Source organism: Culex quinquefasciatus, chromosome 2 (genome assembly GCF_015732765.1).
Source record: "Culex quinquefasciatus strain JHB chromosome 2, VPISU_Cqui_1.0_pri_paternal, whole genome shotgun sequence".
In the NCBI taxonomy this organism is placed as follows: Eukaryota; Metazoa; Arthropoda; class Insecta; order Diptera; family Culicidae; genus Culex; species Culex quinquefasciatus.
The window spans coordinates 38,931,506-38,949,888 of NC_051862.1; the positions used below are offsets into that span (position 1 = coordinate 38,931,506).

Consider the following 18,383-nt stretch of genomic DNA (forward strand, 5'->3'; position numbering starts at 1 on the left):
TATTTGAAATGAGCCTAAACCGAAAAAAAAGTTCTCGGATCGGGCTCAAAGTTTTTCTGAGGGTTACTTGGCCAAAATAATTAGACCCGTATTTTGTTTGGCCATTTGGGTGATCTACGCTGTGTTAGGGTGGTTCGAAAAATGTCAATTTTCGTAATTTTTCCGAAAAACCACTTTCAAAAAATCATATCTCCGCGTCATTTCATCCGATTTTAGCTGTCTTAGACGCAAAAGAAATGTGATTAGTTTGGCTATTTGAGAAAAATAGTAAGAAGTTCTAAAAATCTAGCTTAACATATGAAAAAGTCGTATGAAAACTTAAAATGGCATTTTGACCGTGTCTGGACCAAAGATCCTACGTCTGAAAATATTTTTATTGGATTCCTCGGAAAATTTCACATGAGATATGATTTTTTGAAAATAAAAACTGAGTTTTTCGACGCACCACGCGCAAAAACAGGAAAATGACGAAATCGGCAAAAAATAATCTTTTTTCACTAAAACTGCGATAATTTAAAAATTTCAGTGATGACCTATTCATGTTAGGGAACCAAAAGTTGCGTATTTTAATTTCGAAAATTTTGGTACCCTAACATGTGTGGTCATTGCTGAATTTAAAGAATTTAAAGAATTAAAGAATTTAAAGAATTTAAAGAATTTAAAGAATTTAAAGAATTTAAAGAATTTAAAGAATTTAAAGAATTTAAAAATTTAAAGAATTTAAAGAATTTAAAGAATTTAAAGAATTTAAAGAATTTAAAGAATTTAAAGAATTTAAAGAATTTAAAGAATTTAAAGAATTTAAAGAATTTAAAGAATTTAAAGAATTTAAAGAATTTAAAGAATTTAAAGAATTTAAAAATTTAAAGAATTTAAAGAATTTAAAGAATTTAAAATTTAAAGAATTTAAAGAATTTAAAGAATTTAAAGAATTTAAAGAATTTAAAGAATTTAAAGAATTTAAAGAATTTAAAGAATTTAAAGAATTTAAAGAATTTAAAGAATTTAAAGAATTTAAAGAATTTAAAGAATTTAAAGAATTTAAAGAATTTAAAGAATTTAAAGAATTTAAAGAATTTAAAAATTTAAAGAATTTAAAGAATTTAAAGAATTTAAAGAATTTAAAGAATTTAAAGAATTTAAAGAATTTAAAGAATTTAAAGAATTTAAAGAATTTAAAGAATTTAAAGAATTTAAAGAATTTAAAGAATTTAAAGAATTTAAAGAATTTAAAGAATTTAAAGAATTTAAAGAATTTAAAAATTTAAAGAATTTAAAGAATTTAAAGAATTTAAAATTTAAATTTAAAGAATTTAAAAATTTAAAGAATTTAAAGAATTTAAAGAATTTAAAGAATTTAAAGAATTTAAAGAATTTAAAGAATTTAAAGAATTTAAAGAATTTAAAGAATTTAAAGAATTTAAAGAATTTAAAGAATTTAAAGAATTTAAAGAATTTAAAGAATTTAAAGAATTTAAAGAATTTAAAAATTTAAAGAATTTAAAGAATTTAAAAATTTAAAGAATTTAAAGAATTTAAAATTTAAAGAATTTAAAGAATTTAAAGAATTTAAAGAATTTAAAGAATTTAAAGAATTTAAAGAATTTAAAGAATTTAAAGAATTTAAAAATTTAAAAATTTAAAGAATTTAAAGAATTTAAAGAATTTAAAGAATTTAAAGAATTTAAAATTTAAAGAATTTAAAGAATTTAAAGAATTTAAAAATTTAAAGAATTTAAAGAATTTAAAGAATTTAAAAATTTAAAGAATTTAAAGAATTTAAAAATTTAAAATTTAAATTTAAAAATTTAAAAATTTAAAGAATTTAAAGAATTTAAAGAATTTAAAGAATTTAAAAATTTAAAAATTTAAAGAATTTAAAGAATTTAAAGAATTTAAAGAATTTAAAGAATTTAAAGAATTTAAAGAATTTAAAGAATTTAAAGAATTTAAAGAATTTAAAGAATTTAAAGAATTTAAAGAATTTAAAGAATTTAAAGAATTTAAAGAATTTAAAAATTTAAAAATTTAAAGAATTTAAAAATTTAAAGAATTTAAAGAATTTAAAGAATTTAAAGAATTTAAAGAATTTAAAGAATTTAAAGAATTTAAAGAATTTAAAGAATTTAAAAATTTAAAGAATTTAAAGAATTTAAAGAATTTAAAGAATTTAAAGAATTTAAAAAGAATTTAAAATTTAAAGAATTTAAAGAATTTAAAGAATTTAAAGAATTTAAAGAATTTAAAGAATTTAAAGAATTTAAAGAATTTAAAGAATTTAAAGAATTTAAAGAATTTAAAGAATTTAAAAATTTAAAGAATTTAAAGAATTTAAAGAATTTAAAGAATTTAAAGAATTTAAAGAATTTAAAGAATTTAAAATTTAAAGAATTTAAAGAATTTAAGATTTTAAAATTTTAAGAATTTTAAAAATTTAAAATTTTAAAATTTTAAAATTTTAAAATTTTAAAATTTTAAAATTTTAAAATTTTAAAATTTTAAAATTTTAAAATTTTAAAATTTTAAAATTTTAAGAATTTTAAAATTTTAAAATTTTAAAATTTTAAAATTTTAAGAATTTTAAATTTTAAAATTTTAAAATTTTAAGAATTTTAAAATTTTAAAATTTTAAGAATTTTAAAATTTTAAAATTTTAAAATTTTAAAATTTTAAAATTTTAAAATTTTAAGAATTTTAAAATTTTAAAATTTTAAGAATTTTAAGAATTTTAAAATTTTAAAAATTTTAAAAATTTTAAAATTTTAAAATTTTAAAATTTTAAGAATTTTAAAATTTTAAAATTTTAAAATTTTAAAATTTTAAAATTTTAAAATTTTAAAATTTTAAGAATTTTAAAATTTTAAAATTTTAAAATTTTAAGAATTTTAAAATTTTAAAATTTTAAAATTTTAAAATTTTAAAATTTTAAGAATTTTAAAATTTTAAAATTTTAAGAATTTTAAGAATTTTAAAATTTTAAATTTTAAAATTTTAAATTTTAGAATTTTAAATTTTAAAATTTTAAAATTTTAAAATTTTAAAATTTTAAAATTTTAAAATTTTAAAATTTTAAGAATTTTAAAATTTTAAAATTTTAAAATTTTAAAATTTTAAAATTTTAAGAATTTTAAAATTTTAAAATTTTAAGAATTTTAAGAATTTTAAAATTTTAAAATTTTAAAATTTTAAAATTTTAAAATTTTAAAATTTTAAAATTTTAAAATTTTAAAATTTTAAAATTTTAAAATTTTAAGAATTTTAAAATTTTAAGAATTTTAAAATTTTAAGAATTTTAAAATTTTAAAATTTTAAAATTTTAAAAATTTAAAATTTTAAAATTTTAAAAATTTTAAAATTTTAAAATTTTAAAATTTTAAGAATTTTAAAATTTTAAGAATTTTAAAATTTTAAAATTTTAAAATTTTAAGAATTTTAAAATTTTAAAATTTTAAAATTTTAAAATTTTAAGAATTTTAAAATTTTAAGAATTTTAAGAGTTTTAAAATTTTAAAATTTTAAAATTTTAAGAATTTTAAGAATTTTAAAATTTTAAAATTTTAAAATTTTAAAATTTTAAGAATTTTAAATTTTAAAATTTTAAGAATTTTAAAATTTTAAAATTTTAAAATTTTAAAATTTTAAAATTTTAAAATTTTAAGAATTTTAAAATTTTAAAATTTTAAAATTTTAAAATTTTAAAAATTTTAAAAATTTTAAAAATTTTAAAATTTTAAAATTTTAAAAATTTTAAAATTTTAAAATTTTAAGAATTTTAAAATTTTAAAATTTTAAAATTTTAAGAATTTTAAAATTTTAAAATTTTAAAATTTTAAGAATTTTAAAATTTTAAGAATTTTAAAATTTTAAAATTTTAAGAATTTTAAGAATTTTAAAATTTTAAAATTTTAAAATTTTAAGAATTTTAAATTTTAAGAATTTTAAATTTTAAATTTTAAATTTTAAATTTTAAATTTTTAAATTTTAGAATTTTAAGAATTTTAAAATTTTAAGAATTTTAAATTTTAAGAATTTTAAAATTTTAAAATTTTAAGAATTTTAAAATTTTAAAATTTTAAAATTTTAAGAATTTTAAGAATTTTAAGAATTTTAAGAATTTTAAAATTTTAAGAATTTTAAAATTTTAAAATTTTAAAATTTTAAAATTTTAAGAATTTTAAAATTTTAAGAATTTTAAAATTTTAAGAATTTTAAAATTTTAAAAATTTTAAGAATTTTAAGAATTTTAAGAATTTTAAAATTTTAAAAATTTTAAAATTTTAAGAATTTTAAAATTTTAAGAATTTTAAGAATTTTAAGAATTTTAAAATTTTAAAAATTTTAAAATTTTAAAATTTTAAAATTTTAAGAATTTTAAGAATTTTAAAATTTTAAAATTTTAAAATTTTAAGAATTTTAAAATTTTAAAATTTTAAGAATTTTAAAATTTTAAAATTTTAAAATTTTAAGAATTTTAAAATTTTAAAATTTTAAAATTTTAAAATTTTAAGAATTTTAGAATTTTAAATTTTAGAATTTTAAATTTTAAATTTTAAATTTTAAATTTTAAATTTTAAAATTTTAAAATTTTAAGAATTTTAAAATTTTAAAATTTTAAAATTTTAAAATTTTAAAATTTTAAGAATTTTAAGAATTTTAAAATTTTAAAATTTTAAGAATTTTAAGAATTTTAAATTTTAAAATTTTAAGAATTTTAAGATTTTAAGAATTTTAAGAGTTTTAAGAATTTTAAATTTTAAGAATTTTAAAATTTTAAAATTTTAAAATTTTAAAATTTTAAAATTTTAAGAATTTTAAAATTTTAAAATTTTAAGAATTTTAAGAATTTTAAAATTTTAAAATTTTAAGAATTTTAAAATTTTAAAATTTTAAAATTTTAAAATTTTAAAATTTTAAAATTTTAAAATTTTAAAATTTTAAAATTTTAAAATTTTAAAAATTTTAAAAATTTTAAAATTTTAAAATTTTAAAATTTTAAAATTTTAAAATTTTAAAATTTTAAGAATTTTAAGAATTTTAAGAATTTTAAAATTTTAAGAATTTTAAGAATTTTAAAATTTTAAAATTTTAAAATTTTAAGAATTTTAAGAATTTTAAGAATTTTAAGAATTTTAAGAATTTTAAGAATTTTAAGAATTTTAAGAATTTTAAGAATTTTAAGAATTTTAAGAATTTTAAGAATTTTAAGAATTTTAAGAATTTTAAGAATTTTAAGAGTTTAGTGAAGTTTGTAATGTATGAGTTCATATCAACAAACAATAAAATTCATAAACTTTTGAAAATATATTCTTTTGCCGATCTGTGGTCTCAGAATTAAAAATTTATCAAAATTACTTTTATAGATTGAATTTAATTGTTTTTTGCTTCTCATTTTTAGAGAATAAAATGTTCAATTATAGGTAATCTTGTGCTTGTCTCTTGATTTGAACTCATTTCAGTAAATTTATGGTCCTCCTTCATGAATCACCAATATTCCCATTCGTTATCCTCACCGTCACCATTTTACTTGGAAAACTGCCATCACAAAACAAACTACACGTGAGTCAGCTCCGTTCACCGAACTCGTCGAAAAACAAGGTGGAAAATGAACTTTTCCTCGCTCGAACAGATTCAAGACCGTCCCACAGCATAGGAAAAATTTCATTCATACGTTTGCTCCACCGCGAAGCCGTGGAAGACCATTAAAGGACGGCACGTGGCTGGCCAGACTGGGTGAAAGGGGGTTTGATTTTCCACTTGCCACCCACACAGTTGGCGTGACTCACTTGAGGTCGTTGCTGGTGGCGCCCCGGCAAAACCTGTTCGTGACCTTTACCAACGTAGTTTACCTTGGGGATGGTAGTTGGGTTTTTGAAATTTTTTTTCGATTTTTTCTTTGAGTGTTTACTTCAGTCGATGATATGAACCAAGTTTTCCCGAAAGTCATGCCACGTGGGAAGCAGACTTTACTGCCTCCATGTCATCAGCTGCCCATATTGGCTCTCATCGACAATTAATTATCACCCAAGAGTGTTCTATGCTCCCACATAGTCCCACATGCCTTTCGCTGGAAGTTTGTCCGAACCCCGAACGGCACTCCAAAAATAGACCACTTAATTAAGTTGGGGGGGGATCCGTTTTTTTTGCTGACAGCAGAGGAAGAGGCACGCGCGCGTAGGAAGTCGCTCTAAAATGGCCCAAATTGAGTGAAATTGACCAGTGAGACTAGAAAGGAGATTGTGTGACAAATACGCAGAGTGATGTTCTGCCCGAGCAACGAAACGTTGCAGAACATAACCGAGAAGACGAAGCTGCTGGCGCAGAAATGTACCCAGCAAATCCGGGTATCGTCGGATCAGCAAACCAGTGGAGCTGGTGGGGCCACCGAGGGTGGCCAGCAGGACTCCACGGGGAAGGTTCCACCGAGTCCGGCCAAGGAAAGTGGCGGAAGCAAGTCGTTGCGATGTTTGTGTCCCTGCAAGGGAACGCTCAGCAAGATCATCGCCAAGAAGGTCGGTGCCGTGACGGGGAAGGAACAGCCGCGGTCCACCACCCGGTGGTACGTCAAGGTAATACAGATGGCAAGCTGGGGGCTAATCTTGATTTTATTGTGCATCACCCACTGTTCATTTTGTGTGACGTCTGGGCATTATCTTATCGGAGTTCCCAAAACATCCAAAAACAGCTATTTTCACATATTATGTACAGCTCATTCCTGCAAATCACGATGCAAGTCATCGACGACTATCAGTTGATAAGAACCGTTGACACTGCATTTTTATAAGCAATATACAGTATGTAAAAAAAGTATTTACACCCCTTGGGCACTATGCACATTTTGTGATAAAACATGTAACAATTTAAAGTTTGACAGAAACCTAGTACTACGTTTTGTTCAGAAACTCATGCCGAACATTTTGCTACAAAAAGCTCATGAAAAGATGTGTTCTATAAAAAAGTTATATAACAAATACTATTACAAAAATCAAAAAAGGTGCAAAAAAAGTTTGTAAACCTTTCAAAAAATTTACATAAATAAAGTTATTTGTTGACAAATCACCATAAATCCAGTCTCCCAACTCCAAACAGGTATCCTTGACTGATTAAAAAATAATGTGGATTGAATATAAAGTTTACTAATTACTTATTATAAAAGTTTATAAAACTCTGGAAATTCTATATAAAACATATCTAAACTTAATTTTGCAAACTTTCAATTTAACTAAATGTCAATATAGTACCATAGAACTGCTAAAAACATTCTGGAGTGGGTATAACACCGTTTTGGGGGTCTTTGTATCGCTAGAATAGATTTTTCGTTGGAATTCCGTACCAACCCGGAATTACGTCGTCGGAAAATCCGCCGGCATCCGAAGCGGCCCACAATTCACAAATCAACCTATGTGGCATCGGAAAGGGCATAAAATTTCCGATCTTTTGATACCCATACATCTAGGTTTTCTAAAAAACCCATGTTTTTAAATACCTAGGCAAAAACGTTGTTATGGTTTCGTTTGAGCAATCTGCCAAAAATGTATGGAATTTCGTAATTTTTGCTCTCGTGGATCAAACTTACTTTTTGCCCAGGTATTTAAAAACGTGGTGAAGACCGTGCTGGAACAAAACATTTCATAAGGGCGTAATAATGAATGTTTAGCCCTTTAAAAATGTTAGTCTTGATTTAAATTCTTTGAAAATATTATTTTCGAAAAGATCGAAAAAAAAGAAATATATTCTTTCTAATCAAACACCTATCTTCGTCATATGAAGAGTTTGATGCTCGATTAAAGCTCCAGAAATACAATTTAGGTTCTAAACTTACAAGCAACAGCACCGCCTCAAGTAAGCACGCATAGTTATGCCATTTACTGGCCAAAAAGATTAAATTTAACGCACTTTTGATCATAGTTTCTATTTTGCGAGATCATTTCTCATCATTTTGGTGGCACAAACATCCACACGCAAGAACGCAAGGTTAACTGCTTAACGAAAGTCGCCATCAATATCTTTTCACTTGCGCTAACGATTTCAAAGCGCTTAAGATATAAAATTGCCTCCAACTACCGGCAACATGTTCTTTTGCACATTAGTTAGTCACTCACTTGAAAAATAATCCCGAAACATGTAAATAAATAGCAAGCGCCATCAAAAAAACAAACGCGCTAAGTCTTTTGACGTTTCAATTTTGACTACCCATTCGAACGAACCGAAGGCTGAAGAAAACCGAGCTAGAAGCGAAGGCTAATAAAGAACAGAGGGTAGCCACCAACACCATCAGCAACACTCATAAAAATCCACACGTTGATGCTACGTGAAAAATCACGTAACCCCGATTTTCCCCTCGCTAGGCCCGTTTTACGTGACACACGTAAAAATAATGTGAAAGTGTACTGGCAAAAAAAATGTTTTCACGTTGAAGTTACGTGATAAACCATATAGTATTTTTCCACTAGGATTTTCATGTAGCTGTTATGTGTTTTGAAATGTAACTTCAACGAATCTTTTTTTCTCGAGTGCGCCAAATTTCTACGTGATTATTTTAGTATGAAAATTTACGGCGAACGGTGAAGACCTGTTGCCGGACTGTGCTCGTGAAATTTCTTTAAAAATGTAAAAGTTGGTAAGTAATATTAAGTTTAGAATGTTTCATTTTGCTTAATTCATGTTTCTTTACAGAAACCGGTCTCTAGAAGAAGAATTTACTATCCCTGTGGAAATTCTGGCCGGAGCTAACATTAGCGACCTGACGGACCCCTAAAAGGCAATCCCGGTTTCTTCAGTAAAAAAGCCAATCAAGGTCGGTGCTACCGTGGTGACACCAACTTCCAGACAAGGACGTGGGCATCGAAGAGTGTGTCCTAGAGAAGTGCTAATGGAGCTGTTGTCCGTCTTTGATCCGATCATCTACACCGGGTGCTTTGCGGTCACTCTCATGCCGGCCAGAACAAGTTCAAGGCATCAGCCCACGCGTGTGGCGCTAAATACTAGGAGCAGCCAATAACTCGACGCATCGTAGATCGACGGTGAGAAGAACACATGACTGCAGTCAAGCATCGTCGTGGGATTTTTTGTTGGATAAGAAGTGTTATGCGTTGCATCGCATGCATCCGTGAGATCGTTCAGCAGTAAATTGATAAATAAAATAAATTTAAATAAATTTTAAAAAAACCTTTTTTTTCTTATTTTTATTCGAAAAAAGAATGAATAACCTCCTTAAACTAAAAAAAAATCATATAAGGTTTACTACAACAAACATGTATAAATCATTGGTTGATTCATTTAGTTTTTACGTGTGGAACACGTAGAATCAACGTGAAATGATCTGGCAAAACAAATTTCATTTCTATAGCGTCACCTCGTAAAAGTTACGTGAAAACATTAGTGGAAAAATACCACATAGCTTTTCACGTAACTTCAACATGAATATTTTTTTGAGTGAACGTTGTTGGAGTGAGCCAGTGATGCCAGGAATTTTTCTCTATAAATGCTACTTATCGTGAGTGTTCGCTTAAAATTTTGGTAGTACTAAGCAGACCCAAAAGAGCGCTGGAAGAAAAATAGAACTAAGCTGAAAATAGAAAAATGGGCGTGGCCCAATGCATTCGACTGATTAGAATGCGTTTGGGAAATATCTTTTTTAAATGCTTGTAAAAAAATAGCATAACTTTTAATGATAGTGAAAATAAACAGAAATGTTCACAAAAAGTTGCTCAACTCGTTGGTGTTCTTGGTTTTAGAAAATTTCAAGGAACACTCCAGATTATCCAGCATCATTCAAACACGACCGCTATTAGGCTTAAAATGGGTATATTTCCCCTGGTTGCTGAGATATCGACATTAGAAAACGGTGGGTTGTTTGGGTGAGACTTAGAAAACATCAATTTTCCTGTTTTCAAACACTTGCATGGCAATATGTCAGCAACTAAGGGTCTTATCAACAAAGTTCAAAAAAGCAAAATACAGAGAATTTTCTCAGTTTTTCATAAATATTTTTTTCAAAAGTGGGCAAACATTTGCACTAATTTAAAAAAATGAAAAACTACTACTATTTTAAAAAAAGTCACCTGAAAATGGCTTTAACTTGAAAACTATGCACTTTATCAAAATTTTTACTAATGTATTTGTTGATTGCAAATTTGATTTTACATCGAAAAAAAAAGTTGCGACCGATATTTCGATTTTTTGAAAAAATCTGAATTGAGTAAAAAATTCATAACTCGGTCAATGATTTTTTGCACAACCTGGAAATTTCTGAAAAGTTGGCATTTTATGTCCCCTAAATTATATAAAAAAACATAAAAAAATAAAAATAGTGTTTTTTTGCAAATCAAGTTTTAGTGATTAAAAATTAAATAAAAAAATCACCAAATTTTTTTTCACCGTGTATCATTTTTTTTCCAGTTTAGTCCGTATCCATACCTACAACTTTGCCGAAGACACCAAATCGATCAAAAAATTCCTTCAAAAGATACAGATTTTTGAATTTTCATACATCATTTTTGTATGGACAGCTGCCAAATTTGTATGGAAAATCATATGGACAAACTAATGATGCAAAATGGTTTCTGAGGGCATACCGAAGGCACCAAAAAAGTTTCAGCCGGATTAAAAAATACATAAATTAAATTTAAAAAAAGACCAATTTCGTAGAGAATTGCTCTTCCGCATTAGACTTTCGGAGAAGACTATGGCTCCGTTGGATCTGGATCCTCGGAAGGCGGTTATTGGGTTCAAAGGTGGACTGTGGGTGCAAATTGTGAAAGTGTAGCTTGTAGCTTTTTGGGTAATAAATCTGATTGATAGGATGAGTTGTTTGACGAGACGATAAGGAAGTACTCAGTTATTTATGATACCTCGCGATAAGATAATGGTATTTGATTAGCTGTTACCAAATGATTGACTTTTATTCAATTTCAAGAACAATTAAATACTACAATATCGTATTCAACTGCTACAGAACAAAATTAACGGACCGCTCAATTAGCACCAACCCGTGATCACGCCCAACAAAGATCCAATTCTTCACTCAACTGGTGATGATTCACACCAGCGTGCCAAAACGATCCGAGAGTTCGACTCGATGTGTTTACATTTTGCCAAAAGCCGGCTTCTTTGCACGCGTGCTCGCGTGCCCGCTCCACTAAACATAAACACTTCCATCGAGAATAACTCATTTCACGGCCTGAATGTGTATTTACGTTGGCGAAATTAAAGCACACACAAAATATGACATTATATCGCAAACTACCTCCGAGCGATGAGTGAATTTCGTTTGTTTATATTTGGGGAGACATTTTATTGACTAAGGGTTAGCGTCCACTTTGAAGCATAAAACTCGGCGATGTTGGCAAACGCTGAAGGTTTATAAATAAACCGCTTGGAATCTAGAGCAAAACTATCAATCATAAACATTAGTGAATCACACCTGAGCGTGGGGTCATAGACTGGGGTGAAGACATGGCACTTCTTTCCTTGAGAAATTATCGTTCTAATTTTAAAGATTTTAATTGGCTTGAATTTTCTCAATATGCAACCACAGTCCCCCCTCAAAGGTGAGTACAACCTTCTGCGCGTCAATCCGTAGCGGTTCCTGCGTCTTGCTGGACATCCTAATCCGGAAGTCCTTCAGCAGTGTTGCCAGTCCAATTCGAGCCTGCATCATTCCAAAGCGCAGCCCAATGCAGTTACGCGGGCCCTCCCCAAAGGGAAGAAAGCTGTACGGATTCCGTTTGGCGAGCTCTTCCGGAAGGAACCGATCCGGATCGTACCGTTCCGGGTCGGCGTAGAACTCCGGATCGTGGTGGATTCCGTACACCGGGATCGCTACGGTGGTTCCCTTCTCGAGGGTGTGCTCCGTGCCGGGTACTTTGTAGTCCTTGGATACGGTCCGGGTTAGCTGTCCTATCGGAGGGTACTTGCGAAGGGATTCTGAAATTGAGGAAATCTTAAGTCTTTAGTGAAGTTGGGATGACCTAACAGTACTCACCGTTGATGCACATCTCGATGTAGTGCATATCGTGAGCGGCTTCATACGTAAGCGATCCATGCTTCTTGATTGTCTTCAGAACATCGTCCCTGGCCTTCTGTTGTAGATCCGGATTCCTAGCTAGCTCGTACAAGCAGTAGGTCATTGCCGTCGAAGACGTCTCGAATCCGGCCAGGAAGAACACAAACGCTTGCGCGGCTATTTCCTCCAGCGTGAGTCCCTCCGTATCAACCATCGTTCCATCCTCAACAGGTTGACCATTCTTCATCTTGATCAACAGATTCATAAAATCATTCCGCTCAACGCGGTTCTTCTCCCGGTATTCAACCGTTTCACGCACAGCATTCATGAAGAACTGCGACACATCCGTATCGATCGTCTTCACACGAAGTGCCCGTGCGATCTTGCGGAACTGCTGCGCCAAAATAACAACAAACAGCCGACCCGGTGGTGGTTCCATAACCTTCCTCCCCATCCGTCGAAAAGCCGCGTCCGAATCATGCAAGCTATTACACTCCAACCCGAAAGCACACGTTCCAATCACATCAGTTGTAAACCGTGCCAATATCTCCTTCATCTCAACCTCACCACCACTCCCAACTACCCCCAAAAGCAACTCCCTAAACTGCCCCGCAACCCCCATGATCGTCGGAAACATCATCTTCATCTTCCCGGACGAAAACGTCGGAGTCAGCTTCGTCCTCAAGTTCCGCCACTTGGTCCCCTCAATCGTCACCAGATGCGCCGACAGCGGATCGTCCCGCTCGTTGTAGTAAATCGAACGATCGTGAAAGTGTTGGAAATCCTTCACCAGCACGCTCTTCACAAAGTCCAGATCCAGCGCCATCGCCACCGGATTCACGAAGAAGAACACCCCTCCAAACGGTCCACTGCCCTTCAGCTGCAGGTACAGTCGTTGAAACGCCAACGCCAGCTGCTCCTTCCGGCCCAAACCCCGAATGTTCCCGAAAGGGAACGTAGGCTTGAGGTATCGAACGCCACGATCGCTCCAGTACGAGTACCGCTTGCGGATCCAAAAGATCGCCAAACTTAGCGCCAAAATGGCAAGGTAGAGTAACATCTCGGTAACAATACTTGGACGTGTACCGGTTACGGGAACGAACTTTTTCTGACTGATGTCGGTGAAGCGCAGCTTCAACCTTCTATATACTGTTGGGATTATAATTACGGCCTACACAACTCAACACTTGATTTTGCAAGTCACGTGGCTTGCCGGTAGAAAGTGTTGATCGTATGTAAACAGCGGATTCGCAGATTATTCCATTGTTTTGGATGATTCGTTTCGAGGTGTTGTCACATTTTTCCTTCAATATTTATTCAACGGAATCCTCAAAAACCGATGTTTCAACTCTGTGACGTAAAATTGCAATATTATTGCGACGTACCGGTATTTGACGTATGGGCGTTAATTACTCACCCCCGGTTGTAGTAGTTGTAGAAATAAGGGGAGTGGTGCCGGTTCAATGCAAATGATTCACTGAGCATCAGAGATCAACTAGTACCAGAGTTAATGTAAGCATAGTAAAACAGGTCATCTTTTTAAATAAACTGTATGGGAAAACTTACAAATTAAGTATGTTTATTTTGTTCTCAGTACAAGATTTTTCCCATGATAGTGCAATCCGATCGCACAAAAGAACGGTAGTTTTGCTTTTCAGCGTAAAACAATCTTCTATAAAACTTATTTAGCAAGCCATGTTACAATACCAAAAATGAGTATTTTACAAATGTTAACCTTAAAAAAAATCATATTTGTTCAACATTTTTCATGCTTCAAAATGATAAATATTGTTTAATTGAGTTTCAAAAGCCAATAAAAAGCTAATGAAAAATAAAACTAAAAATGATGCCTTCAAGATGGCAGACCAAATTGCGTATTTCAGTTAGAAAAAAATAGATGCAATTAAAGATAAGTTCATCGCTTAAATTTGGTATTTTATCGCACTTTTAATAAAACTCCCGAATTTAAAGTAATTATACAATTTTGAAATTTCAATTTTTTTTTGCAATTCCGTCGTGAAACTACTCATTTGTTCTGTCATTCTTGAAGGACGAAATAGCCTACTTTTCTGTACCAAAAATAACAGAATCGAATAGAAACACTTTTCAAAATAAATGCTGAAAAGTTCTACTTGAACTTTTCAGCACGTGTTTCGAAAAGTAACACTTTTCAACATTTTTTTGATTTAAACAATTTATTGACAAAATACATGAAAATTTGACTTAAAATTTCATTCAATGGGTGTTTTTCGGAATTGCAAAAAATGTTGTATGGAACTCGCTGCAAAACATGATTTTTTCAGCACTCGTCGTATTTATCCAACTCGGTGAACCTCGTTGGATAAATGTACGGCTCGTGCTGAAAAAATCCTCTATTTGCAACTTGTTGCATAAACTACTATTCTTATCTCCTTTTGTTTACAACCTGAGAAGCTTGAATTGATAAAAAATGTCATGAATATCTTGAAAAGCATAAGACCGATTCTTCGGCTCCTTTTAAAAAAAATCCCAAGTTTTTTTAAGCATTTTGGCTGTAGTGGCAAAATAAAAGAAGAAACCCCCCAATGTTATTACATATTTGGAAAGATAATTGATTTTCCTACAAAGAAATATCATGCAGAATGAACAATATAGTATCTGTGCTTCCCCTGAAATAGAAATGTAGCGTGACGGGACAACATCGTAAAACTGGACTTTTAAAAGGCACACTACAAAAATCGCTACAGTTTTGCCAGTTTGATTTTTAAAATTTTTTGCTCTTCTACACATTATCACAAATTAAAAAATGAATCTTTTGCTCCTTGAACTGAAAGAATTGGTTGAAATCTGAGTTTTTGCCAGCCATTTCTTTTCGTGACGGGACAACGAAAGGAGCAGATTTATGAAAAAACTCCTCTCCCGTTCAATGGCTTGCAGACCACATTTGGTCAATATTCTTGGCTTTTAAGGTAAGAAAACGCATTTAAAGCACATTGCAATTATTGCATCATAATAAAAATGATTTTTTTCATATTAAAAATCACATTGAAAATTGAAAAATGTGACATTTTGGTGTAGCTTCGCTAAGAATCGGTCATAAAATCATAAAATCATTAAAAAAAACTCGGACTTTAAGAATTTGTTTCTATAATGATAATTATTATTTGCACTTTGTTTATCAGCTGTCCATCACATTTGGGCTGTCAATACCTCGGTAACTTTTGGTCTGGGTTTTGAAAACAAAAATTAAGTTTTGGTGATATTTTGTATGTTTTCAATAAAAATAGTTGAATAAAAAAAAATTTTTAGAAAATATAACAAATATCCAACTTGTTGAAATGGATGGCTTGATTGAAATTTTAAGAAAATATTGAAAAGCTCAGTGAATATTCAATAATAATTTTTAATGACATTTAGATGAAAGTTAGAAAAACAGTTTTTTTGCTTATTTTTTATATTGAGAAATTTCTAAATTTTTTCGACATTTTTAATTTTGTATTTGTCGATTTAGATGGGCAATGTGAATTCTGCAGAAGGGAAATTCTGATCGATTGGATGTCTTGAGCAAATATGTTGGTTATGATTTTGACTTTTCAGGAAAACAGGCAGGCGGACAAAAAAATACTAAAATAAATAATAGAAAATGTTTGACTTTTTATCACTAAAAGTTAAATTAAAAAAAATCTGATTTGTTTTAAATTTTCAGTTTGTTGCAATTAAAAAAACAATTATCAACAAATAAAAATTTTGTGAAATTTTCTGTTCTTTTTTTAAGTCGCTGCAAATATTTTTTGAAGGTTATGTTCCTCGACTCTGACCAAAGTCGAGAGGTGGAAAGGGGGAGGGGAATAAATTAAAATAAATAAAAGTATAAAAAATTGAGTACCTAGCCATGAGTTCAATATTTAAATGAAACAAGTGCTTCAAAAATTAACTTTTTACCGTATTGTTAATTGGAATTTGTAAAAATACATTTTTTTTAATTGAAGTTTTTTAAGTTTTCTGTATAAAAAATAGCCCCGGATTTTTCGAACGAATTTTGAAAGAGAGGAGGCGTCATAAACTTTGAAAAATATTTGCAACTTTCTTATAATTTAATTTTCAGAATTTAAGAACCAATATTATTCATTTGAATAAGTTTAAGTCACTTTGGTTGGACATTTTCAAATGTTGCAGAAAATTAGCACAGTTTTTATTTCTTCTATAAATTGGATAAAACTTGTAGGTTGTTCTTAATCGGCTCAATTTTGCAATTGCTTAACATCAATAACGAAAATTTTGTATTCATCAATCAACATTTACTCACATCACCTCACCCAGGTCACCATCATTAAAGCATTCTACAACCGTGTTGCCTGATGGAATGCCGCCAATAATGCAACATGAGCTGTGTTTACAAACAAGCACAATGTAACACTTTAGCTCGAAACCTACCACCTCAGCGCTACCCATATAAAACCCCAAACAACCTTTGCGCGGGATGAGTCACCTCAACATGCTTCGACGACAGCCACTATTATTATTGTTTCCCTTGAAACTTTGGAGTATACATTTTTTTACTGGATTTTTTGCTTCTCTCTCAAACACAGCACCGATCATTATTCTCAATCGCCTGAAATTAGTCGTGCTAGCGATGTTGAACAAAAGAGTCACAAGACTTAGTATGAGAACTTCTTCGTTTTTTCCCTCTAACCGCATCCATCCGTCAGCCAAGCGATATCGATGTTCACTTTTTTTACATTTGCATGGTCACTTTTCGAAATGTCCTTTAAAAGTTAATTTTGTTTATTAAAATGCAATTTCTGACTTGTAAATCTTATTTTATATCTTATTTTTGGTTTTTCTAATATCAAACAAATTCGTTAGCCCTTACGAATTGTTACTCCTCCCACTTGAAACCTAAGCCCATACAAAGTACTTTTTCGTGCCTGCATGATTTTTTTTGTGTTGAATTGATTGAGTGCGCGCGACAAAGTGCGGGCCTTCTTCTGTCGATGAAGTGCCAAAGTTCGTGATGAATGACAGCGGGGAGAAAAAATGTGCCAAGCTTGCGTTTAAAGGCTTATGAATCGGTAGCATTTATGATTACAAAAAAAAAGAAGAAACGTCCCTCATTGTGTTGTCAAATGGCAGCCGGCTGGAAAATGAGACGCAATTGACGCGGCGTGACTTTTTTGTGAGTTTTTTTGGTGCTAAGTTTTCTTGGGAGGGTGTTTATAAATAACTACTTGAGACTTTGGGAGCGTCTTTGAATAATAAAAATTTGAATTTCAACACCTGGAGAGACTCCATTGTTGCGAAGGATTTTATAGCTTCGCTTTAATAAGGCTTTTTCAATCCTTTTTTTTTGTTATTATTTTTGTTAACTTGGATAACAATATTATTCTTTGATACTTTTTTAAGTTCGATTTTATTTTTTAAGTACAGTACGAAAAAAACGATATCATTGCATAGCTTTTTCCAGATCAAATTCCACTTAGCACTTATTTCGAATGCAGGTCAAGAGCGCCTTATTAGACAGACCACACTAAAAACATTCCACCGTGTCCGGCTGTGTGTCACCTGTTTGACCTGTTGAAACAACTCCCAACGAGTTTTAATTCATGCAAAAAATAAACTAATCAGATTATGTCCAACGCAAACGAAAACTCAACCAAGGGAGAAAAAGAGCGCTCCATTTCTGCCCGAGTGTCATAATTTTATAGCTGCTGGAATTAATTAAAATCAGTTTAAGCCACCCCACCGACCGTCCCCCTCCATCACTTGCGACCAGGAACTTGAACTTGGCTGAACCTCCCGACGACGACCGTATCGCCAAGTCGTCACTGTTTGTTTTTGAATTCATTAGGGTTCGTTCAAAAATTACGTCCATGAATAGGGGGAGGGGGGGGGGTCTGGGGTTTGTGACAGCCCATGTGAAAGGTATAGGAAAAGTGCGTGACAGGGGGGAGGGGGGGGGGTCTGAAATCCCGAAAATCTCTGGACGTAATATTTGAACAAACCCTTAGTCGAGAGGGGCGAACTTTATGCTAATGGGTCGAGGGACTCCGTAAAGTGAACCTGTGCGGAAATAATCACTTTTCCTCCCCGGGAAGCTCGTGAACCAGGAACTGGGAGCACGGGAATTTGCGTTGCAAATAATTACAATAAATTAAACCTTAATTCATTTCAGTTACTCGTACGACTCGAAGCACATTTCACCCTATAGTTGTATCGCCCCTTAATCTCTCTTCCAAGGCAATGATTTAATGAAAAATCTTTCTGCCCTTTCTTCCCAGCAGCCCACCTGGCGGTTGTGGGGCGAGGAGCGCGAAAAGGACGCCATCTACACCGTGTACCTGAAGAAGGTCCGCTACCACCGGCCAACGCCGAGCGCCAGCAGTGTAAGTAAAAAAAAATC

At 30.2% G+C, this 18,383-nt stretch overlaps 2 protein-coding genes across 7 annotated transcripts in view; one reads left to right on the forward strand and one right to left on the reverse strand.

Annotated features, from left to right (window-relative positions):
- LOC6037853 (ral guanine nucleotide dissociation stimulator-like 1) overlaps positions 1-18,383 on the forward strand; it is a 92,442-nt gene that overhangs the window by 60,670 nt on the left and 13,389 nt on the right. For 2 of the 6 annotated variants that reach the window (XM_038252157.1, XM_038252159.1), the window contains one exon: positions 18,265-18,366. In XM_038252157.1, the coding sequence (XP_038108085.1) occupies positions 18,265-18,366 (102 nt within the window). Of the gene's footprint in view, positions 1-6,150; positions 6,567-18,261; positions 18,367-18,383 lie in introns of all 6 variants that reach the window. The other 4 variants (XM_038252153.1, XM_038252156.1, XM_038252155.1 and 1 more) reach the window with 4 other exon arrangements.
- LOC6037852 (probable cytochrome P450 6a14) lies at positions 11,495-13,064 on the reverse strand. Its single transcript, XM_038252160.1, has 2 exons — positions 11,984-13,064; positions 11,495-11,925 (listed from the first exon to the last, which is right to left on the reverse strand). The coding sequence occupies exons 1-2, from the start codon at positions 13,062-13,064 to the stop codon at positions 11,501-11,503; spliced, it is 1,506 nt and encodes a 501-aa protein (XP_038108088.1). The 3' UTR covers positions 11,495-11,500.

What these genes read in the sequence shown, in the direction of transcription:
- LOC6037852 (XM_038252160.1), bottom strand. Translation starts at nt 13,064, where the DNA reads ATGTTACTCTACCTTGCCATTTTGGCGCTAAGTTTGGCGATCTTTTGG. An exon ending in CATCGAGATGTGCATCAACG is followed by an intron (nt 11,926 to 11,983) that starts GTGAGTACTGTT and finishes CCTCAATTTCAG; the next exon opens with AATCCCTTCGCAAGTACCCT.